Source organism: Perca flavescens, chromosome 7 (assembly GCF_004354835.1).
Source record: "Perca flavescens isolate YP-PL-M2 chromosome 7, PFLA_1.0, whole genome shotgun sequence".
Lineage (NCBI taxonomy): Eukaryota > Metazoa > Chordata > Actinopteri > Perciformes > Percidae > Perca > Perca flavescens.
The window spans coordinates 31719684-31747232 of record NC_041337.1 but is presented as its reverse complement, the minus strand read 5'-3'; the positions used below and the strand labels follow the sequence as shown (position 1 = coordinate 31747232).

Here is a 27549-nt window from a genome sequence, read left to right as displayed (position 1 = left end):
GTGAACAAAGCATAGTGAAAACAGTGTGTCACTTCCCTTTAATTCCCCTACTCAGCCACACACCAACCCAGTTCAGGTCCAAAACAAATGGGGACACACAACAACACAGACCCTCGCACACTGACAAACACACACCAGTAAGGGCACACAACATCAAAAGATAAAAGTGCAAAAGTTAGACAAATTAATAGAGATGCGGGAAGAGAGGAGATGAAACAGAAGAACAAAAAGAGATGGCATCAAGTAGAGCCGTCCAGAAGGAGCTCAGTCCTCCAATTCCCTAGCTGTTTTATCGAAAGTACATTTTCAGTCTTTTAAAGCTGCTCTGATAAATCATTTTATAATAATAGTGGATCAAACAAGAATATGTTATGTAAAAGGACTTGCTCATAGTGACAAACCCGCAGAGAATTGTCAGCCGAATCATTGTTTTGGTCTTACAGTCAAGTCTTATCTCATCAGAGACAGGAAGCAGCTGTTTTAGCAAGTTCTAAAAAAAAAACCATGTAAACTTTTAATACCTAACCAGCACCAACAGTTTTTTGATCATCAGTGCTCTGGATATAAAGGTATTGAGTTTCAATTACCAGCCCTACTTAAAAGACATCAACAAAATAAAATAAAGGTCACTGAAGTGTAATCAGTTCAAAAGAACTATGAAAAACTCCTTTCGTATGATTGTTCTAGACGTCATCAGAAGTACACGTCATGTACGGACAACCACGGTATCCGGCCCCCTCCACCAGAGCAGTACCTCACACCACTGCAGCAGAAAGAGGTGTGTATCCGACACCTGCGGGCCAGGCTGAAGGAAACCATCAACACTCTACAAGACAGGTGAGATACTTGGATAGAAATAGAGATTTTCCATACTGGCCAGAAAGTCATGTTTTATACTGTCTGACTTTTTCTGAGGTTTTCCTTTAAGTACCAGGTTCTAACCCCAACCCTTAGGGCCAATTTATGCTTCTGCGTTTTATCAAAGCTGTGGGTACGTACTAGAGATGGCCTGATACCATTTTTTGCTTCCCAATAACGATTCCGATACCTGAACTTAAACTAAATCTTTGTTGTCTGTCTGGCTCAAGTTAAACTCTTTGTGAAACATGAACAAATACAAACAATGAATGCCACAGAACTTTCTTTTATTATCCAGTTTGACAGTCAGTTATAACAGAAAAAGAACATAAATAAACTACTTTAATGTAGATTTTCTTTAGGGCTTTATTACGTGGTATCGGATCGGTGCATAAACTCCAGTACTTCCTGATACTGATACCAGCGTTTTAGGCAGTATCGGACCATCTCTAGTACGTACATCGGTGCGTGGAGATACAGACACTACGCCGGACCCTTTGCCGTAGCCTGACGCGCACCTCTCAAAAAAAGAACTACACAGACAGACACAGACCGCAACAACTGTTATTTGTCCGCTCGGCCGTGGCTTGGTAGCGTTGCATTTCCCCCGACTCATTTCCTGGTTCTCCTTCTCCATAAACAACATGAAATCAAGGAGAGAAGGTTAACTTTTCCTGCTACAGATTTCCTACCATGCTCAGAAAGCACAGGGGAGACACTTTGTTTCTCCCACTTTGCCTCTAGAGTCGCTACTTGCGCCGAAGCTAATCACCGTCACTCTCTCATTCGCTCTACCACACACTCCCCACGCATACACACATGCCAGCTCTCCTATTCTCTAGATAACACGCCCACCAACGCACAAGTATAAACTTCAGGTCACTTACGTAGGCTATGGTGAAAGCTCTGTGTGGAGCCTCCGCAGAAGCATAGATCCCGCTTTACACTAGGCCTAATATCTGAATCCTCATAACTATTTTGTTCTCTCCCCTTCTCTTCTCTTCTCTTCTCTTCTTTCTTTTTCCCCTTTCTCCTCTCCATTTCCCCCCTCCCAGGGACACAGAGATAGATGAGCTGAGAGGCCAGCTATACAGGATGCAGGAGGACTGGGTTGAGGAGGAATGTCACCGTGTTGAGGCTCAGCTGGCCCTGAAGGAGGCGCGTCAGGAGATCCAGCAGCTTAAACAGGCTGTGGACACTGTTCGCGCCAGTCTCAGTGATGCTGGGGGGCTCAGCGGGGACATAGGGGTCCAGAAGTACTTTCAGGACATCAACACTCAGAACCACAAGCTTGAGAACCTTTTGCTGAGCATGGACCTAGCCCAGGCTGGATTAGCCAAGGAGGGGGAAGGCATTCCAGGCTTTCGGACCCGTGTAGGAGGTTCGGCACCAGCATCGGTATCAGGGGAAAGTCCAGGGGGAATACCCAAACCGGCAGTAGGAGGGAGGGGGTCTTGCTCCTGCGATGCTTCGCCAGCCCGTTCTCTGACCCGGAGCTCCACTTACACTAAGCTGAGTGATCAGGCGCTTGCGGACCGGAACGGCAACGGCCTGGACTTTCCTTGTCTGTCAGGTGACGGCACCCAGGACAGCGGCTTTGTGTGCTGTGGGGAGAGCAGCGTCCCCAGTCGGACCGACCTGCTGCTGGAGGCAGCCTTCCTCTCTGAGGAAACAGCATCTTTACTCAACTCCTACGCACAGACCTTTTCCCATTCTCTGCCCCATTCTCTGCCCCATTCTCTGCCTAGTAGCTCTCTGCCCCACTCTCTGCCCCACACTTACTCCCATACCTTACCTCATTCTTTCCCTCACAATTTGTCCCACTCTATGCCCCACACCATGCCACACTCCTCCACCTATGACAAGCTGTGCACAGGTGAGCGGCTGGCACCCCTTCGTTGCGGCATGGGCGGAGTTGGCTGTATGAGCCATCCCTGCCTATCCCACCACCACCTCTACCTGCACCCCCTGCGGGAGACAGGCATTCAGACCGAAAGCTGCCCCATCCCTGCAACGACAGGTTACCCCTCGGATTTGGATACCATTGCGGAGCAACGCACTTTCCGCTCCCAGGCCTGCAGCCCCACCTCTACCTGGATGTCTGATGAGGGGGAGGAGGAGCTGGACTCCATCACCACCATAACTTCAGTAACCACAGCGACGATGATGAGTACAGCCACAGAGCCGATCCCGGTCACTAAGACTCCTCTGGTCCCTCCCTTACCACGGTCCGCTACTGTGGCATGTTCCATGGAAAGTCCTGTATATGGGGAGGAAGAGGAAAAGCAGGAGAAAGAGAAGGGAGAGAAGGAAGCTGCAGCAATGGAGCAGCAGGAGGAAACGACAGCGATTAGATTGGCAGAAGAAGAGCAGCGGATGCAAATGGGCTCAGAGGGAGGGAATGAGGTGGAAGTTCAGAGTGCAGTAGATGAGGTAGCACCAGGAAAACCCTGCGATTTTGCAGAGACATCGGCAGGGACGCAGGGTGAGCTTCAGTTTGGAGGATGCTGTGGAGAAGGCAGACAGGGTGGGACACTGGAAAACCTCAGCATGGAAGACAGGCAGCGAGACGTTGGTTTACCAGCACGATCGACCCAGGTGGAGACAGCAGAGCTGAGTCCAAGCAGCCCAAGATTCTCGCCAGACGTAGAACAGCCTCACACCTCCCAGCCGAGGAGATCCTCTTCCCATGAGGAGATAGCTGGTGTTACTGTAGTGGAGTTGCACGATGAGAACGATGATGATGAAGATGAAACTAAAGAACAAGACGCCACAGGGGGCGCCGCAGCAGAGGAGGGAGATTCAACCAGCTCTGGCACAATTGAGAAAAGCTACTGGAGTCGTCACTTCCTGGTTGATCTGCTGGCAGTGGCCATCCCAGTGGTGCCAACAGTGGCGTGGTTCTGCCGTGGCCCAATCCGTGCCGGACAGCCCATGTACCATATAGGCTCGCTGTTGCGAGGCTGTTGCACTGTGGCGCTGCACTCGCTGCGCCGGGGAGGGGGGTTGAGGCATTACCCTGCAGGCGGGGGTGACCTGGGCGGATCACAGATATAACAGGAGAATCTGTCTAGCACCTCTGTGGTCCTTAACTACGGCCTCTCCTGTATGGGTCTTAGCTTGTTGGAAGATACCTGTAGTGTAGAGGAGAGGAAGAGAAAAAACTGTAACACTTTACTTGAAGGTATCTACATAAGAGTGACATGACGCTGTCATGACACATGAACCCTAACCCTAACCCTAACTTGTCATGACAAAAACCGAATGACAGTTACTAAAAGAAGCGTTATGTCATAAACGTTTATGACTTGTTTATAATGTTCATGCCACGTTCATGACAGTGTCATGTCACTCTTTATGTAGATCCCTTCAAGTGTAACCGAAAAAACTTCCTGTCCTTCATTCCTCATCAAGGTTAATAGCTGAGGGGAGCATCAGGAACAGGAAATGTGCATTTATGACTACGATCTCTGACTAGTAAACGCTGTTCTGTTTGGTCTGCTCCTTATTGTCTCTCACCCACTGGTCCTTGCTGTTGATACCAAGATGTCTACTAACACTACTGACTTGTGCAAAACCGAATGAGCTGATTGAAATTAATGATCTACGTTTGGATGTTTAACACTTTTTTTTTTCTTTTTAAATGCAGGGAAATGTTAAAGGTTCATTGATCTGTCAACCTACCAGGCTGTCTCAATTCTGACATGTTCTAACAATCATGTGTTGGTGCATGTGTACGAGAAATATGGTGGGTGGGTGTGTGTGTGTGTGTGTGTGTGTGTGTGTGTGTGTGTGTGTGTGTGTGTGTAAGAGTGAGTCAATGTGTGCCCAAATGGTCTTGTTGTCTGCAGTGGATGAGCTACACTGCTCAGTGACTAGGGTTGGGCATCGTTTAGATTTTAACGATTCTGATTCCAATTCCGATTCTTTCTTTCGATTCCGGTTCTTATCGATTCTCGATTCCGATTCTTTGAGTGGTGAAGTTGAAACGGGTCTCATGCTTATTTCACAAATAAGAGGAAAGTTTTATTTTGATTCAAAGGTGGGTTGCAGTTTGACGGGGCTTTTTCAACGTAAAATAAAGCCACACTAGAGCACCGCTTACTGTGCTCCACGGCTGCAACACAACAAGCGCCTGGCCGCTACGGAAACCAAAACTTGCGCATGTTAAATTTGGAACCCATGATCAGATTTGAAACCAAATCCTCCAAACGATTCCAATAAAGAAATGATTCCGATGAAATCGTAATTTTTGACACGATTCCAAGTAGGAATCTATCAGTGACAAAGGGAAAATCCACCCTAATTCAGAAGTCCTTTGACTGTTTGAGTCTTCGACATCTTCAAGACTGAAAACATGGATCAAGAAACAACAATGTAGACACATACATCAGATTGATTCTAAGGGTAGAACACACCGAAACGCACGACAGCAAGGCTGCCAAGAACCATAGACACTTTCAACCATCACAGCTGTTGGAGGGCAGATCCAGTGCCTGAAATGGCCCTTACATACCAGTACTTTTTGTCCACATGAGTATTCTACACTAGCCTGGTCCTACCAGAGTCTCGTACATTTCATTTGTACAGAGAGTCTGGCCTCTTTCCTAACTTCCTTGAAGGCAGGTACTGTGTTGAAATTTAAAATTATTGGATCTGCCCAGAGCCACTCTTGATCTGCTTTACGTCGGCTTAGCATCGCTAGCGTTCGCCTTAGCCAACTCCTTCACTACTAACGGAGCGAGCTGGAAAATCAAACTCTTCCCGAACCCCGTGGGGATCAGGGCCACAACATCATGGCCACCAACAAAACTCAGCAATTTAACTTTTGGATATTCGGCAGTGTTGCCACAACGGACCGAATGGCTTCGCTCGCATCTTTCTCCGCCGCCATTACGGAACAACAACACAAGCTAGCGCACAAGCTCAACGTCATCGTTCTCAGCCACTCTGTTCCGGCCTCTGTTTGCTGATTGGAGCGGTAAAGATTTGGCTGGAGAAAACGTATTTGCTTTCTTACCGCGAGTTAGATGAGAACATCAGTACCACTGTCGTCTCTGTACGCTATGAAGCTGCAAACAGCAGGCGGTTAGCTTAGCTTAACATAAAGACTAGAAGCAGGGGAAACAGCTAGCCTGGCTCTGTCCTATCCATCTACTAGCACCTCTAAAGCTCACTAATTCAAATAATTCTTGTGTAATTCGTACACAAACTAAGCGTAAGCGACAAGTTGTGGTTTTACGTAGAGTTAGGTGCTGGAAGTCTTTGTTCTTGGGTTTCAGGCTACGAGAGAGAGAATAAGAACAACATGGACATTCTGTTTTAAGGTGGATTTTTTTCCCTGTTCTCAGTCATACGGCTGGTCCTTGCACACTGAAGCTTGCATTCAAAGCCAAATCAGCTGAACTTTTGAGTTATTGAAAATAATTGAACTCGATTTGGGTTGCTTTCATTTCACATAACACACTTAGGGAATGTCTTCAATTCATCAAATCTAATAGGAAAGTCATATAATGATCAGACACTTGGTTGTACTGTAGATACTCACTGGCTCAGTTTGACACTTTGATGTAGATCTGAAAGAAGCGAGTTGTGCTCAGTGTGTGCTCTGTGCTGTATATTTCTGCTAACTTAGTGCTCTCTTGGTGTAGTTTAACTGTCACTCTGGTAGTGTGTATTTCAAGTCCACTGTACAAGAGTTAGTCAGTCACTGCAAATACATCAACCTGATTTGTTTAATGGATCATTCTGCAAAGCATTTCTAGACATGGAGTACTACATGTTAGTCGACACTCAAAATGTAAATCAATAAGATATCTGGGTTGTAATGGCATTTAGGATCAGGGTGTTTATTTTGTGTGAATGTGTGTTTCTCGAGAGGACTTTAATGAAAGTGGCACCTGACGACAATTCCCTCTTGTTGCTGATCTTGTGCAGATGTTTTACTCCATGTGTTATAAGGGCAAACAAGCCAACTGCAACTGTCAAATCGAAATTTGTCTGCTTGTCAGAGACTCGTGAGCCAAACGTGGATCGAGGAACACCCTGACACAACCAGCAAAAAAAAAAAAAAAAAAAAAAAAGTCCGACGCCAACTGAATTGATCAGTTCTTTGGTGAAGAAATGAGGAGCATAAATCTTTTCTTTTCTTTTTTACTATTTGGTTGACATATTTTGCACTATTGTTCACTTTATGAATTTAAGCAATTACTTGAAGTTGAGATTGTAAGTAAGTGTATGTTCACTGAGTTTTAACTGATTGTCCTGTTGGTCTGAAGTGTCAATTCAGTGTGACATAGTGCTGATCATGTTCAAGGCAAAGATGAAAGAGGTTTAACTAAAATAATCTAGACATTTCAGGTAGATCCATGCCATTATTTCTGTGAATTTCATCCATGATAAGAACTTTAGAGCTCAGCTCTCTACATTTGACCACAATATGTATCTACAGGCCGTTCAAAATAAATGGACATTTAAGTCTAAGTGATGTTGTAAAAACACACACTGGTAGAGAATAAGCAGTGTTTATGCTACGTGGTCAAATAATGTAATTGTCAGACGTCAGTGACAATCATGGCAACCCCTGTCTGTGTTTGCGTTTTCACTTCATCGATTTAAAGGGTCCATAAAAGCAGCGGCCGTTGCAATGCATTGTGATCCATGAAAGGTTTGAAGGAATCCCTTAAGGCGCTGACACACCAACCCGATAATCGGCCGTCGGACAGTCTGGCGAGGTCGGTGACTCGAGTCTGTTCGCTGTGTTCCGTGCCGTCGTCCGTCGGAGGGGCTGTCAGCCTTCATTTTGACCGACCTGATTTGCTGGGTCGGAGGGCGGGCAGTCGGACTCAGTGACCAATCTGATTGGTGGAGCGCTAACCCGGAAATGACGAGCGGGATGAGTGACGGACCGCCTCTCAAAATCTGACAAAAATCTTTTAAACTGACCTTTGTCGATCTGAAATGAAGACCGATTAAGCAACTGCATGGCCTATTTTTCGCTTAAAATGTTTTCAGAAACGTTACTATTTTCGTAAAAATACGAGATCGTATTTCGAATAAGCCAGTTCGGCTGGAGAAGCCAGGCCCACGTGACGCGTTTGTCATTTCCGTTTTTTAATTTTTTTGGGCGACAATACAGATTAGCGCCACCTGCTGTTATGGAGACGTGTTAACGTCTCTCGCACGTGCAGAACGTACGCTGAAGTTGGCGTCGCTTCGGCGTGTTCCGAGGAACTTTTTGGACCTCGAGGAGCCGACTGTTTTTTCTGCCGATGGCCGGCCGTCGGGTTGGTGTGTCAGGACCTTTAGAGACACAAAGGACAGCCTCTTCTCCACTTCCACTTTTGCTCATCCATAACTTGAACATCACTCTCATTATCACATGAGTTGTACACTAGTCATGTTACCATCTCCTGACTGTGTGAGCCGCTTGGCTAAAGTGGATTAGGAGGCTACAACTATTTAATGTTTTAGAAAAAGCCATATAATCCTGCGAGGGAGCAGGTGGGAGGCGGCCTCCTCCTCTACATATTTTGTGAAATGAAATTTCTAACGATGAAAGTCATGTGAATGATAACTACTGTATCATCATCATTGTAACTGATTTCAGTCAGTCCAACTCTGCTGCTGGCATTAAAAACAGGCTCTTGTAACCAACACAGGGTGATGGAGGAAAGGAAAGGGTTGATACAGTGAACTTGTGATGCTGTGTTAACAAGTTCAGGTTTAGGAATTCAGGCTTGTTGTGGGTAATCATGTCAAACCCCTTAATTTATCTCTAATCGTAACAGTCTACACATCAGCTGCTTATGCGGTCATGTATGTGAATGTCTGAGTTTATTTCTAAACTGTAGTGCATTGTTATTAATGTATTACGGAGCCCCCCAAAGCCTTGAGAGAATATTTAATTGTTTAAATATATATACATATATATATACATACAGTATATAGTGCTTTGGATCTTGTGCACACAAGATATCTTGTTGGCGTACGCGTAAAAATATGTGTTAACACACTTAATGTCGTGCAAATATTACATTTCTAAGCAGTTTTTTTTTTTGCTTACTATAGCCTTCCATACTTTTTGTTGCATTGACACGTAAAAATATGTTAACACAACCACACTGTGTTAAAACGTATTTTAATGTTGTCTAAACACTTAATCTCTAAGACACTATTTGCGTTAATCACATTTCATAAAAACCTGCGTTAAGAAATTAAGTTGATAACCACCGTCATCATACAAATTATATCTTGTACACAGGTTTTCATTTAATACCTTGTGCACCCAAGTTATTGTCTTGTCCGCAGAAGATATTATGTTCTGCACACAATACATTTTGTGCACAAATTATCTTCTTAACTCGTTTGCACACATTAAAATAATAATTTGTGTGCGTAAGAAAAGAATGAATGTTTTTCTCTATATTTAAAACTATATTTTTTTTGGGGGGGCCCACCATATTGAATAGCTTTATGTCTTTTGCTTTAATATGTTTTATGTATTCTGGTGTTGCTAACAGGCCTGTGTTAACACCGTTATGCCTCCACTTACGTGTCCTAATAGGGCCTGGTGAACATAATCACATCTTTGGAGCCATTTTGTCCCCTACATTTTCCTATTGAATGGGTAACAAACAATATGGCTTGCAGTGTCCTTGTTTAGGATTCTAAACCTTGTTATAAAGGATTCAGTTCCAGAAGAGGCTTGAAACTCTCCAGGGTGTGACTGATTGATTGATTCATACATTAAAAGTTTAATCTGACTTTCCTCGGATCAATCGTTACTATACAGCACTTTATCAAAACCCATTCCAAGATTATTGCAATGCCAAGGAGGCCGTTATGCCGAGTGTCCTACGCCGTCTCAGCAAGCACCTCGTATCTCACAATGACCCCGTTTATTTCTGTCCCATAATACACCTGAGCGTCCTGCTGTAGAGGGGACAGTGTACAGTATGTGAGAGGAAGGGTGATTATATACTACGTATATCCTTAAACACGTATGATGCTGAATGTTTCTTGGGGAAGACAGGAGGAGGTGGGGGGTTGTTTGGCTTTTTGTGTCAATATTTGAATGTGTATTATCATTTTATGCTTCATTCCTGTCCAATTGTCTGAGTATGTGTTCCATAACCTATGTAACGATAATTAATGTATACAGAGGTCATACCAAGTCCTTTAACATCCTACCATTGAGGGCATTCAATGCTTTGTATAAAAAAAAAAAAAGTAGCTGACATCATTGATATCCACACATAACGTAAAGTAAATTAACTATTTTAATGGCAATAGTAGTGTGTACAGTTAAAGACATCAATGGGCTACTTCTCCATTCACACTCCCACCACACTGTATAAAGAAAGACCAAAAGCCCCTATATTAAACAGCATGGAGCAAACCTTTCTGTTGTATTCATCTGTGCGTTTGTCTGAATCTTGTCTCTCTGGATGTTTTTCTTACTTGATTTCTTATTCGTCTCATTTTCCCAAACCACAGCAATTCTAAAGAATATGTCAGTATGGAGATAAACGTAACATCCGGAGTAGAAGACAAACACCACCGAGCCAATGTGAACAGAAAGACTGTTTATTTGTTTTACAATATTATCTTGGTTACATTCGTATATAAACTTTTAAGATTTTTTCTAGCATTTTCTTACAGAATGACAGTGATGTTTATCAGATTGCATACCTAGAAAAGTAAAAGGAATACATGCATCCAAACATGAACAGCATTAAAAGGAGCAACTTTATATAACAAGTAGAAATTCACAACTGTGAGCTCCGCTCAATCTCAATGTGCTCATCAGTCAAGGAAGGATTATTACAGAGGGGCGTCCTCTAACGACATATAGCAGAGGAGAGCAAGTTCAATGGCTGAGCTCATGATGTGGAATTTTAAATGCCTTCAATTTGAGCGGATGATTTTCAGCATCAAATTTCAGCAGTTTCTTATGGTTAACATACGACTTTGTTTTCATGAGTTCTCTCATTAACATGAGGCACCACAAACAATAATAAAAAAAAGCACAACTGTTGAAATGGATACAGGAAAGACAACCTTTTAAAAAGGTAGTGGAAAGTGCACTTAGTGGGTCCGCCCAGCACAGACCCTGTCCAGACAAACGCCAACAACTCCCTCGAAAGCTATAGTTAGAAGGACAAAACCATATCCGACAAAAACGTCTTTTCAACTAACCTCCGGCTAGCTAATCGCATCAACGCACTGTGATCTTGCGTACGTGTGCCTTTCACCATCTCACAGCTCCTATGGTGTTTGTGGACAGGGCTAAGTTCCAGCTGCATGGGGCAACAAACATCTACGGCGTCCTCTTTCCCTACACTGTCCCCTGGAATGTGCGCACAGTGTTCCCAGTACCTACAAATTCAACACATCAGAGCCTCATCATGACATTGGCCCGCAGAGACAGTTAAGTGTGATACAATTATACCTCGCCATCTCTTGGAGAAGGTGGAAATCGCTACGTCGTCAACGCTCACGTACATGTTAGAAATGTTGGGTATCTACAAAAATAAAATAAAAATAATCTCTGTGCCAAAACCTACACTATTTTTATTTTACCAATATATGGTACAAACTTAAAACAACGCTATTAGTTTTACTGGCCAAGTAAAAGAGACACTGGAATCCGGAATCCAGTCAGCAAACGTTTTGTCAAATGTGAGGCCCCAGATGTTAATTCAGCTCAGATTACTTACGTACACACATTAGGGGGCCGAGTGCAGGGGCTGGGGGGCACAGCCGTGTAATCTACATGGTAGGGCTCTGATGACTGACCGTTGGATTTTACAGCATTTTGACAAGATGAAACGTCACATGCAAATGATTCATCTCCACAATGAGGAGGAAGCTCTGGACTCTTGATAGTGTGCATGCTTAAAAAAGAAAAAAAACATTGTGTACTGTCCTTATTCCTCAAATACAAAACAAGAAAAATAAAAGATGTAATACTTAGACTACAAGGTTAACCTTCAAAAAGTACTAGACATGTCAAAGGAGATGAGGGTACGTAGAAAAGGTAAAGACTACTGAACTGGAAAAATAGAAGAAAAGAAAAGAAGGCATTTAAAGATTATGTTAAAGATGAGAAATGGCGACGATGATTGTGACGCAGGAGGTGGTTTGGTATGAAGGCAGAAAGAGACAGACAGAGAGACAGAGAGAGAGAGAGAGACAGAGACAGAGAGAGAGAGAGAGAGAGACAAATATATGGGTGAGGAAAAGAGAAAGAGAGACATATCGCTGTATTGTAGACATCCTGACAGTTTACAGTCCTCCTGGTCTTCACACCTCTGGGACAGAGTGATCCATGGCTGACCGCAGGAGACCAGAGGACATCCTGGAGGAAGAAAAAATAAATAAATAAATAAAAATCACATCCATCAGCTCGTCAGTGATCAGCATCATGTGAAATCTATGTTCACTCTGGGTTCATTTAAGGCCCCTTTCACATCTGTTGTTTGGTTCAGCTGGTCCGGACCAAGGAATGAAAGGATACATTGGCAGCGGCTGAAATTCCATACTTAAATGCTAATTAGTAGGTTTAAACAGTATGTGAGATTTTGTATTAGTATGTTCGAAATCTTTTGAGCTTTTGAAATCGTTTGAAACCAATAGAACGTGAATTGCATTCTATTTCTGGTGAAACACAGCACAATAAGCTGGCATTAATATCCCAAACAGGCAGCTCTGTAACCTCAATAACGCTTCAATTTACACTTCTACATATTAAAAAAAATCTATAATTTTTGACTAGTTGTTTACCATGGGTGACAACAGTTAAACGTCTCCACGTGGCAAGGAGACACTCAGGAAGTGACGTGGTAATTACAGCTCCGTGCGCCCAAAAACTATACATACTACAAAAGTACGTTGAAGGGCTCCAGACTAACCTTTTACATTGGATGCAACTTTTTTCATTCAGACGCACCAGCACATTATTTAGGTGCACCCTGTGGCTAATGCGCTATGTACAGCACTTTGGTCAGCGCAAGCCGTTTTTAAATGTGCTATAGAAATAAACTTTACTTGTTCACTTACTATAATGTCTCCAATACAACAGTTTTAATGTAAACATCCACAGGAAAATATGGCTTTAAAAAAAGAGAAAATTTAAAGAAAAATGGGGAAAACATTAAATAACGGATTCCATAGTTAACGCTCTATAGATTCTTATTGAATTATATCATATTATTCATATCTGAATAATAATAATTACTTTAAATTTGTTGCATGCCTTATTTTCGCTTAAATTTAAGGATTCCACCACGGCCACTCTAGACAATGCTTGTATTCCACTAAAGTAACAGAAGCTCTCTGCTTCGCTAAAAATACGCACCTAGTCTATTTGGCTATTATTTTTGAACGATCACAAGCTCGTTGCACAGAGCACATGCAATGGTTCAGGAAACGGAATGTGATAGGTCAATTCCTGGGAGAGCATTAGCCTGGTTGTTTACACCTGAAGTGCCGGTCAACACATTAGAGCTGTCTGTAAAGCAGCGCTTCGCTGCACTTCTGCCTCCTGTCTGAAACCAACTCTACACACATGCACACAGAGACAGACCTGCAGGTGCCGCGGTGCAACCAATGAAAATGTTTAGACGCACTTTACAGATTTTTGGTTGCAGGTTCTGGTCCACTTTGTGCTCCCACCAACTTATTACTACTGAGCTAGTCTCGCTTTGCCAGACCACGCGCTTAGTCGTGCGTGAGAAGAAAACCACTGGTCAGATAGTCTAGCTAGCTGTCTGGATTTACCCTGCAGAGATTTGAGGAGAAGTTAAACACAGTCCTCAGAAATCCACCGGAGTTTAAAAGAAAGCCAAAAGAAAACGGACATCGGCGAAAATACAAGCATCTGGCGGAATTTCCCGATTGCACCGGAGCAATCCCAGACGTGGAACGTCGAGGTTATGGATGACAACTGTGCTAATAAGAGCAAACATGAAGCCATATGAACCAGCAGGTAACTCATTGATTGGTACGTTTTGCATCATCATCAGCGCTACACGGATCCGTGCGGGAAAAGTGTAATTCTGTCGACTGACAGCACCTTATGTGTAGTTATGAATGATAAAGAAAACAATTCCGTGAAATGCTGAAGTCCTACCTCTTAACCATGTGTTCATAGATGAACTTGGGCATGATGGTGATGGTCATGGCGGTCGGAGAGGTGCTCAGGATGTCCTTGATCTGAGAATCCTGGAATTTTCACACAGGGACAGTTTCATGTGAGGACCTCATTTGATTAATGAATTGCCATCACATTGTAGGTTTCTTAAAGAGCACATGCAAAGCCTTCATCACAGGGCAGAATGGAACTACACACCTGCCAGAGAATAAATTGGACTAGAAGCAAACTATGGCTACGTTGCCGATACAAACTAAAAACCTTTTGACTTCACTTCACATCTGTACAGACTTGGAGCTGGTGAATGCTGCACTTACTTAAAAACGCTGCACGTTCCCGCGTTATACTACATTCCGCAAGGATGTACGCAGCCATCCCAATGCAAAATTCAAATTAGCATCAACTTAACATTCTATAGGCATCACACACGTTCTGTTATTATAATTTGTAGTCCATGTTTTTCAACAATGCAAGCTCAGTAGAACCCATCTAGTCTTACAGTGCACACATTACTAGCTCATATAATTAGCACTAAGTAAAATGTTTGTATTTGAGAGTATTTGATGAAAAGATATACAGAAACAAGTGTCTCACCTTGAGTCCAATAACATTTTGGCCATTAATTTCACAGATGAAATGCTCCGTCAGCATGCCGTTGCGGGCTGCAGAGCCATCCTTGACCAGCGAGGTGATTTTACCAGACTTGTAGATAAAGCCCACGTGGCCAGAGCTGTCTTTGTGCATGGTGATGGTGCGCTGAAATGGCCTAGACACACACACACAGACACACACACAGCATTAGGAACCCACTCTGTTATAAAGAGCCCTTTAATCAGACTATTTTTTTTAAAAACAAAAGTGTACAAGTATATCTGTAAATTTATAATCATGATAAAGAAAAAATAAAAAAAACTCAGAAAGTGATGGGAACATACAAGATAACAAGAAACTATTTGAGAATGTTCGTAAAAACAAAAACGGGAGCTGAGCAGCAAAGTGCAAACAATGAAGCAGCCAGCAGAGGGAGCCAAACCTTTCAACTTCTTTCAGATACTATGATGCTGCATAGCAGCATGGCCACTGTACTGTACTGTACTGTACCATTGTGTGAACCATTACAGTCTGGTATTACCAGGTAAACCTTTCCCTTTAGCATTTCGATAGATGAGAACACCTATAACCATGGTAGCTGTACACATCAAAGATGATGACAGCTGTAGCCTCGCAATACTTAAACATAAAAAAATGAGACTAAATGACAAAAGGTTTAGGACACACAGGTTATAATCGTATGTCCTGTATTAAAAACTCCTCACCTGTCTCTGACCACGAGCTCAATGCGGGTCTCCGCGGCAGCCTTCAGGGCCTTGTGGGCCTTGTCTACGCTCCAGCCAGCACAGTTCTGCCCGTTGATCTGAAGAACCTGGTCCCCAAAACGCAGCCCGGCCAAGGCCGCAGGAGAGTTAGCCTGCACCAGCTGGATAAACACTCCCTGAGAGAGGGCAGATTAACAGATAAAACATTCAAAATGAGTCCAAGGAATGGATGGCGAAGGCAAGACACAAAAGACAGACGGCGATAGTGGAGGGAAAACAGAGCAAATAAAGAGGAAGGAGGCAAGGACATAGAGGAGATCAAATGTTCATAATAATATAAAGATATTGCTAGATAGTTGAAACAGTGAAAGGAATTAAACCAAACGGAACCATGCATGTCCATGCAATATAATTAAATCATTTGATAGGAATGATGTCTTTCATTTTGAGGACTCTGCGCCCTGTTAAGTCAGGCGTGTGGTGTCATCTCAGCATCGATCACCAATACACTGAATCGTCGCTTTTTGCCAGTTCCTTTCAGTCATCAACTGTATCAGTGCAATTCAACACAAACGGAATAATAAACTACTTCTTAACTACTTCAAGAGGCTGTTACCACGCACCAGCTGGCCGAGTATCGAAATTCACTCGTAGTTGTTTTTGTTTTTCTTACAGCACATGAATTCTTCATTGCTCTTAGCACTGCTAATAAACACCCAGTCCCTGTTTTAGTGGCTAGCTTTACCCTGGTCAAATGACTGTACTGTTATAGCCAATGCACATATGTCCCAGGAATAATACAGGATAATAAAAACAGGTCCGTTACATGTCATCATCATCATCATCAATTTAAGGGACACTCAAATTGTAACATCAGAAGCAGGTGTGTTGAAATGTGCAGCTCGACCTTATCTAAAAATATAGCTACTATTCATACTAACACTTTTTGCATGGGTTTCATAATACATGTGTTACCCGGAAAAATGAAGCTAATGAATGTTTGAATTGTCACTCTGTAAAATGTATCTTCGTAAAGTGTATATTGTACTCAAAAGACGGAAACTCAGGAAGAGCCCTACTTGAATGGACTAGCCTTTGCTGAAAGCCCATATTAGCTCTGGTTAAACTTTGATGTATTTTTTCATAGAAAGACGACTGTGGATTTTGTCCACCATCTCCTACATTGGAATAATAGGAAGGGATGCTTTTTGTGAGTAATGTTCAGTATCTGGCCACAAGACTAGTAATAGGATATGAGAAACTCTGGCTAGAGAACTCAGACGTCATGGTTCCACCACAGTGATCTAATAGATTTAAATAAATACATAAATATCCCTATGAATAACACAACAGCCCAAAAAGTAGTCGTCAGATTACTTTTTGCAAAACTCAACAGGTATTAGTTGCTAAATTAGTACTGGTGAAACCCCTCGTGATTAACATGTCAGATCATGATGCTCCAGATAGAGAGTTAAAAACAGGCTAAACGTTGATGGAAGAGTAGAAGAAGTCATCAGTGCCGGTCTAAGAATTTGTGATGCTGACTCACATTGTCGATGGACCTGAGCCGGAGTCCCACCTTCCCTTCCTGGTCCTTACAGAGGATAATCTCCCGCAGCCCTGGGCGGATCTCTGCCCTCCTGATGCCAACATCCGCCCCCGTCACGGGCCGCACCATCCCCCCGACACCTGAAATGGAGGGCACTGCCACTTGCTAATGAGGGGAGGGGGGGGGAGCCAGACAGCAAGGGAGGTGAGAAAGTAAAAGAGGTGGGTTGAGAGAGAACCAGGGAAATTGAGTGGGGGGTGAGACAGAGGCGAGAGGAAGAAAGGATTATAAGAGGCATGTTACATCAAAATTCAGGAACGCTGCATCAAATAGAGGCATGTGGGAGGATTCAATTTCATGTCCTCCTCCACCAGTGAATGAGATCAGGAGTGCTTCAGGCACTGACTGCTTTTGAAAACATTCATCATTAATATGCTCTGCACTGCAACAATGAAAAAACTAAAAACACTAGAAATATAATGGTAGAGGTGAAGATATCAGCAAGTGACAGAGATCACAGATGGTTAAATGCCAGCTGACAAGCTAGGGTGCTGTGAGAGACTTGGCATCTTCACACACCCCACACACACACACACCAACAGAGAGAGAGAGAGAGAGAGAGAGAGAGAGAGAGAGAGAGAGAGAGAGAGAGAGAGAGAGAGAGAGAGAGAGACAAATATATGGGTGAGGAAAAGAGAAAGAGAGACATATCGCTGTATTGTAGACATCCTGACAGTTTACAGTCCTCCTGGTCTTCACACCTCTGGGACAGAGTGATCCATGGCTGACCGCAGGAGACCAGAGGACATCCTGGAGGAAGAAGTGAAGAGCTCACACCCTCCCACACTGTGCTCAGGCCCGCGGTGAGTCACTCAGCAATGTGGATCTCCAGGAACAGAATAGTTTTGTGCTCTGATAGAGCTAAAGCTCATGGCTCTTTCCAGCTACTAAAAACAGGCTTTTATTCAGAGGGCTGATCGTTTTAAGTGAGAGGTTTTAAAGTGCTCCTATTATGCTCATTTTCAGGTTCATAATTGTATTAAGAGGTTGTACCAGAATAGGTTTATGTGGTTTAATTTTCAGAAAACACCATATTTTTGTTGTACTGCACATTGCTGCAGCTCCTCTTTTCACCCTGTGTGTTGAGCTCTCTGTTTTAGCTACAGAGTGAGGCATCGCACTTCTGTTCCATCTTTGTTGGGAGTCGCACATGCACAGTTAAGTACTGCTAGCTAGTCAGTTGCAGAGTATGAGGGCGTGCCATGCTAGCAACTAGGCGAGCATTATAACGTGTGTTACAAAGTGACGCACGTTTGTCTCTGAAGTAAAGGATAGACAATAGAGCTGTTTGTGAACAGTGTTTTCTCTGGAAGATGGTAAGTCCCTTTGGGGTGGACTTTGGGCATTTTCACTTTGTAAACCTATAATGTGCACAAAAAAAGATATATAACATAATAAAGGAAAGGGGAAAAGCCGAAAAGCATAATATGAGCACTTTAGTGTGACCTGAAATCCAAGAAGTCATTATTTATGAAATGGGTTGATTTTTTGACCCAACATTGTAAAAACAGATTTTAGATGGAATGAAGATATCAATGGGGAACTCCATTGATACTATACATGAAAGTCTTGATGGGGTTGGTTGCGGTCTCGGCTAGCCAAATTTTCCTTTGTCTCCCAAGCAGGTGTAATTTAGAGTCGTCATTAAGTAACAAAACAATCGGGTCAGTAGGAAGTCGTCCTATCCTATCCTATCAGATATTATTGATGTTTTATTCCAAAACTCATGTACCTGTTCACACTCCCAGACCATATGCAGGAAAGTTCCAGTTTGTTCAGGTTGGAAGAACGTGCAATAGGGAGTGGGAATGACTTTAGAGACGTATCTCTTCTGCGGAGTCCAATATGTCCTATGACATATGTTGAAGTGGATATACTGGTGTTTTGGGTTCTTGGAACAGTTAAAAAAAAATGTTGTCCCAAACTTGCTCCCAATTAATTGCATTCCCCTCAGGGCTCAGCTCTCGCTCCCATTTCTTTACTATTGGGAGTTCTTAAAGACTACATGTTTGAAAAAGAAAAGAAAACAATTGCATGCGTTGACACACATCCCCAGGACATACACAACTACTTACGTTGTCAGCCACAGGCATCAGGGCCAGGTTCCTATGAACTTCATCACTGTTGAGGGCCAGACCCATATAGTCTCCGAGTTCCTCTAGGTTTGGGTACAAGCCTGGGAGAATAGAGAGAGGGGTGGAAGGAAAAGGTGGGAGGATGGGTGAAAAAGTGAGTCGAAGAAAGATGGAGGGAGGCAGAGCAGGTGGGAGAGGTGTAGAGTGAGAGACAGGTGGTTGGTAGGGTAGAGAGACAGAGGAGAGAGAGAGCAAGAGAGAGGGGGAGAGAGAGAGAGAGAGAGAGAGAAAAGATCAAATGTTACATAATGAACACATGAATACATATGATAATACATATGCATGTCCTGCTTACCCCCCTACATCTGCTTCCTACCCAGAGTTTCTACTAGCACTTCCACTAAATCGCAGCACTGACGACAAGCCATTTATGGCGTTTTCACACCTATAGTCTCTTTGCTCCGGTTCGAATCAGTTGATGATTGTAAACTTTTCCCCCTTGGTTTCTTTTCACTGAGAAAAATCTAAGCAAACCAAAATGCATTACTATAAACCATAGGAGAATGATCAAGCTAGTCGTCTCATGCATTTCCATTGTCAAACCAGCTCATTTCATTGAAATCATTTTTCCAGACTGCCTCGCGAGCCATGTTACTACGTCTACTAGCGGAGACTTCACTCTGCTCGGTCTGTGTCCGTCTCCATCTTTAGCTGCGGCTGGTGTGACCACAGAGATGCGAATGACAGAGCGCTGCTACAGTTTGCATGCTCTGCTGCATCGCAGATTGCAAAGCAGACCGGACTACAGGAGCGTTTTAGCTTAAACTTGTGAAGCACACGGTAGTTGGCTCGGATCGCGTTCTTCTCACCACAAACGAACCATACCAAGGCGTACCAGAGTTCTTTGGTCTAGGTCTGTTTTTTTTGGTAATATCGTGATATGACACAAGCGTTGTCTGTTTGTGGTTTTAAAGGCTGCATTACAGTGAGGTGATTTAATTTTCCAGACTTACTTTTATTATTTGCCTTTACCCACTTAGTGATTGTATCCACATTATTGGTGATTATTTATCAAAAATGTCATGGTGTTAATGTTTTGTGAAAGCACCAATAGTCAACCCTACAATATTGTCGCAATACTGACGTATTTGGTCAAAAATATCGTGATATCATATCGCCCAGCTCTAAACCACACCATCGTTTTGGGTTTGATTCAACTGAACTAAACAAGGCACGCCCATTGGTCTCCATCCAAATTCACAAGGTGTACAAACATTGTTATATTAGGCGCAGCTAAAGCGTATTTTTTGCTGATCGTTCTCATTTTTTCATACACTTTATATCTTATTCATGCCGTCCATCACAGTAGGGTCCTGCTTGAGCCGTTGGAAGAATGCTGATTACGAGCACTCTGTGTTGCACTGTTGCTGGCATCAGTAGTCAGTTCCTTGCTATGACGGAAAGTGTAATCTATGATCTCTGTGTGTGTCAATCTATCAAATCTATAAATACACACACACACACACACAAAGCTTTAAAGCAAGTGAGTGATGCCTTTCAGCGTATGAGTCATGAGGAACTTCAGCTGGTCAGGTAGCCGCCTCTTAAATTTTTCCTCATGTAAACTGAGTAACTGATTAACCAGTTTTCTCCTTTGAATTCTAAAACTCTATTACAGACGTAAAATAGGGGTTAGGATTAAGCTTGGTATCCCGTTTTAAAGTTCCTCTCCTCTTGTCTTCTCCGTCAACACACACATCAACCAACAAGACCTACGTACAGTACCATGAAGTGGCCAAGTGATTCTGAATCGATACTTGTATCATTTGTTTTGGTCAACAACAATGACTGTACCAGGTGGGGTCAGGTCTAGAGTTATTGTTCGAGTAAGTCACTTCAGCCACGTACACACCCCACCCAAGCACTCAGAAATCACCCACTGCACAGGTACAGGTGTCAGCTCTAGTCATAGTACAGAAAATGAGAGAGAGAGAGAGACTGAAACACCCACACCTTGTTGGCAAAACATAAAAAGCACAAATAATAGAGACCATGATTCATCCTGTATGACTAACATGATTTCTCACCTGAACCCTTTTCTTCTCAAAAGCCTATTTTGAGCCACAGTGTTTGGGAAACAGCCCCTGACCCCAAACCTCTATTTCCAGAGTAGTCAGTAAGTGAGGATTCTGGATTCCACTGGCTAATTTGTAACCCTTCATTTACCATACACGTGTCTTGTTGATGCTTTAACGTACGGAAACAACTACAATTCAAATCACAATTTAGATTGTTTTGCAGCTTTAAAGAAAGCAGATGCATTTTCCTATTCACTTGGAGTTCTTCCTATATGGATGACAAAAGAAAATTTTTGACAGGAAGAAGAAAAGTCCTTTTGTTGAGGTGATTTAAAAAGGCAGCAGACACCATTTACTGCATTAGTATATCTGCCTAAGCTATGGTCCAATGTTGAAGTCAATCAGTCCCCTTTCACCTCCCCTGTTTTCTCCTCCCATCTCTCCTCTGGCTCCCTCTACAACCCCAATCCCTCCCTACTTTTCAAATCAACTCCTCCTCCTCTCTTTCTCTCTCTTTCTCCCATCATGCCCCTGTCCCAGCACAACTGCCAGAACCAGTCTCCATGGTGACTCATAACTAGCTCTACTGAGGTAGAAACAAAAGACCACTGGACATTGCATCCATGGAGAAACTAAATGAGTGTGAGAATAGGAAAAGGGGGTGAGGTGATGGAATATAAGAAGAAGGGTTGTGTTTTGTGATTGCTAAAAGGGCCCTTTGCCCATTTTTTACACACTTTTGATATTCTATGGATGTCTCCTTTCTTTCATCTCAGCCTGGTTTACTGCAAAGTTCATGTCTACTTTCACACAAACTCATTTCCCCAGAGCAGAAAACAATGAGAGAGAAAGACATAAACAGTCACAAACACAAAGGGAGAGAAATCATAGCCGGTGTGGGGGGCCCCCCATTTACTCCCGTTATTGTCCAAAGACCCCATAACTCCTCCTCCCAGCCCAGTCCTCTCACTCCACTCGTCTTTATCCATCCCTCATACTACAGAGCTGTTCATCTCCAAAATAGCACAGGCTCAGAACCACAGACCCCCCCGCACACAGACATCAACAAATATCCAGCATAAGAAACAGGGGAAAAGAGACCGAATGACAAGGAAAAAAGGAAAGCAGACACAGATGAAGGTGCTACAACTTACAGAAAGAGGGGTTTCACTGATTTTTCTGGGTGTAGACAAGTTAGTAACACAACAGAGGGATAAAATACGCTCTAAAAACGTTCAACAGTATATGTTGACTCACTTGATCCTGGCATCCCAGCAGTGGCGGGCTGAGGCGGATAGGTTCCCTCAGTGATAGCTGGCATCGAGGTGGCAGACTGGGCAAACTGGGCCTGGGCCTAGAAAGTAATCAGACACACCAGTCAACAGGAAGGACTTAAAATGGTAAATATTGGACGAAGGGAAATGACTGAAGTGGGGTTGTTAAGGAAACATTAATCTTCATTAGAAATGCATGTCCATTTACACATTAAGATGAATTAATAGTTTTAAGCAAGTGTGAGAATACGACTATTAGTAATCAGATTAAGTGATTGCAGAATACTTCTTCCTCCCAACAACGTACCAGGGTAAAAAACGATACCTTAAATGACATGCAAATGTTATAGGATAATCCATGATTTAACACTCAGTGACTTATTTGATGACTTTAATTAAGATGGGGGACTTACAAGAGACAGATTAAAGACAGAAGGCCCTATAGATTAAAGACAGGGCCCTATTTTAACGATCTAAGCGCACGGCGTGAAGCACATGGTGCAGGTGCATTTCGGGCGTGTCCAAATCCACTTTTGACGGCAGAAAAAAAGGGTCTGCATGGTTTAAAAAGGGTTGTACTTAGTGTCTTCATTAATTCATAGGTGTGTCTTGCGCGTAATATGCAATAAACCAATCAGAGTCCTCTCCCATTCCCTTTAAAAGCCAGGCACGTTTGTACCTTGGCGCATTGCTATTATGATGGCGGATTTGCACCGGAATATTTAGATTTTTAATCTTATGCATGTTTATGTGCTGCGGTGCTTCCCTGTGTGTGTAATAAGCATAGTGTGTGTGCGCTGTGCATAAGCCTGTTAAAATAACAATGAAATGCTGCGTTAATTGACTTTAGACCAAGTTTGTGTTGGTCAATGGCACGATCGCTTCCCGCTGCCTCAAGATAGCAATACGCCAAGAATTCACCTGAACACACCTCCCTGTAAGACCAGCACGCCCATGGGCGCAGGAGCATTTGCTATTTAAACGACGTGGCCGCTGGCAATCTTAAAATAGCAAAGACACTTGCATCAGGCTTTGCGCCACGCTGCAAGATAGGGCCCAGAGTGGTCAAAATTAAGCAGCAGAGGCCAACTTTTGGTCCCTAATATGGGTCAAGTGCCAAAAACACTGGATCCTACATTTACCATAAAATCAGGTTGTAATTTTTTTTTTACTTAATCTGTTAAACAAGTAGCAAACTCCTTTTAGGGATTATTTGTAGTGCCTAGTTTGTGTGCGTAGTGTTAGCAAGTGTACGGTCAAGAGATCAAGAGAGAGAACATGTGTATGAAGTTAGCACCATACAGCTGTGAACGTAGCAGTGCAGTGTGTTTACAATTTGGCTCTTTGTTGGTGAATAAATGCTACAACTCCCCAAGACTAAAAGACTGGGCTTTAAAAAAAATTATCCAATGTCGATTCATAAAATCCAGAATCGATCTTTGTATCATAGGAAACTAAAAGACCTAAGAAATCCGTTGGTACCGATCACGTCATGCAAGCTTGTCAGGAAGGGGGTTAAATAACGCTCCAGAGATAAGCTATATTCTGGCATGGTGGAAAACTGCTATGGCCATTTTGAAAGGGTGCCCCTTGACCTCTCACCTTAAGATATCTGAATGAAATGTCACTCAAAACTCTGGACTATGTGAATCGGAATCAGTGGCAATACCCAGCCCTACTCAAGGCCCAAGCCAAGTTCTCTAAACCGATTCACCCTAACGCTTACCTTGATAACCTTGTCGACCTTGAGGTCCTCGAGGGATGGATACAGGGACATCCTGAGGAGAAAACACAAACAGCTGTTAGTGGAGGACCTTGGGGAAGGGAGGATGGCATAGCTGTATAAGATAATAAACCAGCCAAGAAAGCCTTGCCAGACTAGGGATAACCTCATATTACCCAAATGTCATCATTACATTCAATCCATTTTTTTACAGGCAAGTCTTTAAGAACAGGTTCTTATTTACAATGGCGGCCTGATAGTAAAAAATAAATAAATACATTTAGAAAAAAAACACAGTAAAGCAGAACCGGCTGAAACATGCAGTAGTGGGATGTCAGGTAATAAACACAAGTGTGTTTGAGTCTTGAGTTATGTGTCTTGTTATGTTTTTATAGGTTTTATTTGCTCTCATGATCGCATCCCACTGCCGGGGTTGCAACTGAAATAATAGGCTAAAGCAACAACAGTTTATGGAAAGCTTGTGCCTGACTGATGGGGAAGTGATTTCGATAAACATTGTGATTTACGCATTTACAACATCGGAATTTTTTTTTTGCCAGCTTTGCTTCCTATTTTAGGAAGCATCGACTGTATTCCATTTTGTCTATAAAACCGTGTCTGTTTTCTTGATATATATGTAGGATTATAGTTTGCTCGTTAGATCGGCTCTGGTAGATGTTTGCGATTGGTCGTGTTGTGCAAACACCGCCTCTTTTATGTGAAGGCGCGCGCCACTGGATTGGGAAACCCTGATGGTTGATTGAACTAGATGTTAACCACTGCCGTGACACAGCTTATTCAGGACCGCGGTGGTTAGGTTAGGTGAAGCCGGGTAACTGAAATCAATCCAGGGCATGTTGATCTTAATTTGTAGTACATGCCTCTGATCATTTTCACATTTGAGAAGCTAGAATCTGAACATTTTTATCTTGAAAAGTTACTATTTACTACTTAAAGCTTGAGTGCGTAACTTTTTGATATTAATAAACGTCCGTTACATTCAAGCCATCGCCAAATGAGTTGCTACAAAGCTAATTAAGACTATCAGCTCCACACAACTTGCTCTGTATTTCTCAGTATGGCTATGTTCAATGTGGATTGGTCTGGTTATGTCGTGGCCAATACACGATTGACTTGATAAGGTCAGTATTGGCTCAGAATGTATTGGATTCCCTAAAATAAAAAAGGCATAAATGCCAAAAAAATGATTTGCACTTTAGTCTTCCCAGTCACAGAAGCATTGCTGATTTCTTACACATTTTCTTCATCACACCGTGACAACTGTGTGTCACAATCACAAGACACTGTGGACACATCTCTTACTCAATAAGGAACAGGAAAGTGAGGAGAATGGCAGTATTATATAAAAACAACAGAAAACAGAACAACTACAGAAGGACAAATGCCTAATGATAGACATGATAGACACAAAAGACAGCAATATGTTAAAAAATCAAGTCAAGTAAAAAGACTTCCTTTTGTATTGATTAATCCCATCACAAATATATAAAAAAAAATCCTAATACACCATACTGCACCAAAATAACCAATCACAAAAAAAGTCTATACAAATGTTTTAAAGAGCAAAACATCACCAATATGAGTATGTGTTGATATGTAGGGCTGGGTACCAAATTCAATACTTTTTAGGCACCAACCGAATTGCCTTGAATGTATCGAGTATCAAAAAAAACGCCCCGTCATTCAATACCTAAGGAGTAAATCACATCAGCGTCAGTGCATTGTAGAGGCATGCCAAAAAAAACTATGTTACGCACAGAGACGGGGCTCACGTAGTAGGAGCTTAAAAATAAATAAAAAGATCTGTGCCGTAATGTGTAATGTTGTAATTTCTTTACGGAAAAAGTATCGTTTAAGAACAGGTTTTGAAGTCACGGTATTGGTATCGAACATTTTTGAATGATACCCAGCTCTATATGCCATGTGTACACATTGGTAGAACATTCATTTTGACACCAGTAAGCGAAAAATGCTTACTGGTGTAAGTCCCTAAAATAAGCAAATCGTTCTGACCATAATCATATTACTGCCACTCTCCCAGCTACTCCAGCCACCTACTCTACTTGGTTATTCTCAGTCCCCACAGACAAGAGTGTCATTGTGTTGGACACAGAGGAGCATTTTAAAACTTTCTAGTGTTTACTTTACAGCTGTGTTTGTTTGCCCGCTTTATATTCCTCCCTCATTCAAACTAGCTGGCCGGAGGTATCCTCGAATAAGCCTGGAAAAAATGAGTTTGGGCTGACAGTGCAATGACATAACCCTAATCCTAGACTCACTTCTGCCGTTGCAGTTCAAATTAAGTGGACAAGTGACGTTCTTTGAAATTTAAAAAGGAAATTATCTTTGTATATAAACACAGGCTAAGATAACAGCTTATAAAAAGGGCATTGGTTTATCGAGAGGAGTGCTAGCAAAGCAAACGCTTTGGTGGAAACTGGAAAGGAAAGAGAGGGCTAACTTCAGTAAGCCTGAACGAATTGGTTAGATACAAGAATGTGGTCTTCTTGGCAGCTTATTCCGGTCTATTGACATGGCTGTGAAAAAAAGAGACAGAGGGAGTAGGAGGGAGGAGGACTGACATGGTAAAACGGAACAGAGGTCTGTAACGGTAGCTACTGCTATGGACTGACCCACACCCTTTCTACTGTAACGGTAGCTACACCTAAATAGGCCACATAAACAGGCATCATAAGCTAACCCACTGTTTTGACGCTATGACAACACAGACTCAAAGACAATACGTAAGGTTTAACTGACGTTAGCTTAGTTTTAAAAGAATGCGCGTTTCCTTTATATTCTAATATTGAGGTCACGTTAAACGTCTGTATATATTTTAGAGAGGAACTAACGTTAGTGGCGTGTCTTTATCACATGACTGGTTAAGTTACAGCATGAATTGTTGCAAATCAACGTTAGCTAACGGCATGGTGCCTCACTGCAGTCATTAAAAAATAACCAGCCGCTATTTAGCTGGTTAAAGCAGGCAGACAGATGTAGTAGAATAGCTAGATAGTTAACTTAGTTGAAATTACAACAGTTTGAAAGATGAATGAAGACAAAAGTAATGTCTTTTAGCTGAGTCGCTAAGCAGACCCGTCTTTGTTCCGACATAAACAGCAGGGAAGCAAAAAGCTAGCCCGTATCGTTAGCTAGCTTGTTAGGTAAACGAAACCTAGACGTAACAGTTAACGTTACTGCCACGGAGAGTTTGGTAGAGACAGTCTCACCTTTAATTTCTTGGTTGTAAAATCAGCTTAAACACTTCGGAATCTCAGACAGCAGCAAACTCCTTTATTTTTCAGCTGTTTCTCTCTCTCTCTTCGTCGCTCCTGTTGGCTCTTCGTCGCGTTGCTGTTGCTGAAGGGGAATTCTGGAAAGTGATGTCACTGCTGGCTTCCTGGTCGTGCAAACCACGTCAATCAATGTTGACGTTGTA

At 42.7% G+C, this 27549-nt stretch overlaps 2 protein-coding genes across 2 annotated transcripts in view; one reads left to right on the top strand and one right to left on the bottom strand.

Annotated features, from left to right (window-relative positions):
- Positions 1–3915, top strand: part of snphb (syntaphilin b) — a 34014-nt gene extending 30099 nt beyond the window's left edge. The window contains exons 4-6 of the mRNA XM_028582638.1: positions 688–837; positions 1914–2209; positions 2264–3915. Coding sequence (XP_028438439.1) covers positions 688–837; positions 1914–2209; positions 2264–3915 — 2098 coding nt within the window. The remainder of the gene's footprint in view (positions 1–687; positions 838–1913; positions 2210–2263) is intronic.
- A 6515-nt stretch (positions 3916–10430) lies between these two features.
- On the bottom strand, positions 10431–27540 carry sdcbp2 (syndecan binding protein (syntenin) 2). The gene is made up of 9 exons (XM_028582914.1): positions 27341–27540; positions 24093–24144; positions 22350–22446; positions 19015–19115; positions 16880–17044; positions 15331–15506; positions 14609–14780; positions 13994–14085; positions 10431–12220 (listed from the first exon to the last, which is right to left on the bottom strand). Exons 2-9 carry the CDS (start codon positions 24141–24143, stop codon positions 12166–12168), a joined length of 909 nt encoding a protein of 302 aa, XP_028438715.1. The 5' UTR covers position 24144; positions 27341–27540; the 3' UTR covers positions 10431–12165.
- Between the last annotated feature and the right edge of the window lie 9 nt (positions 27541–27549).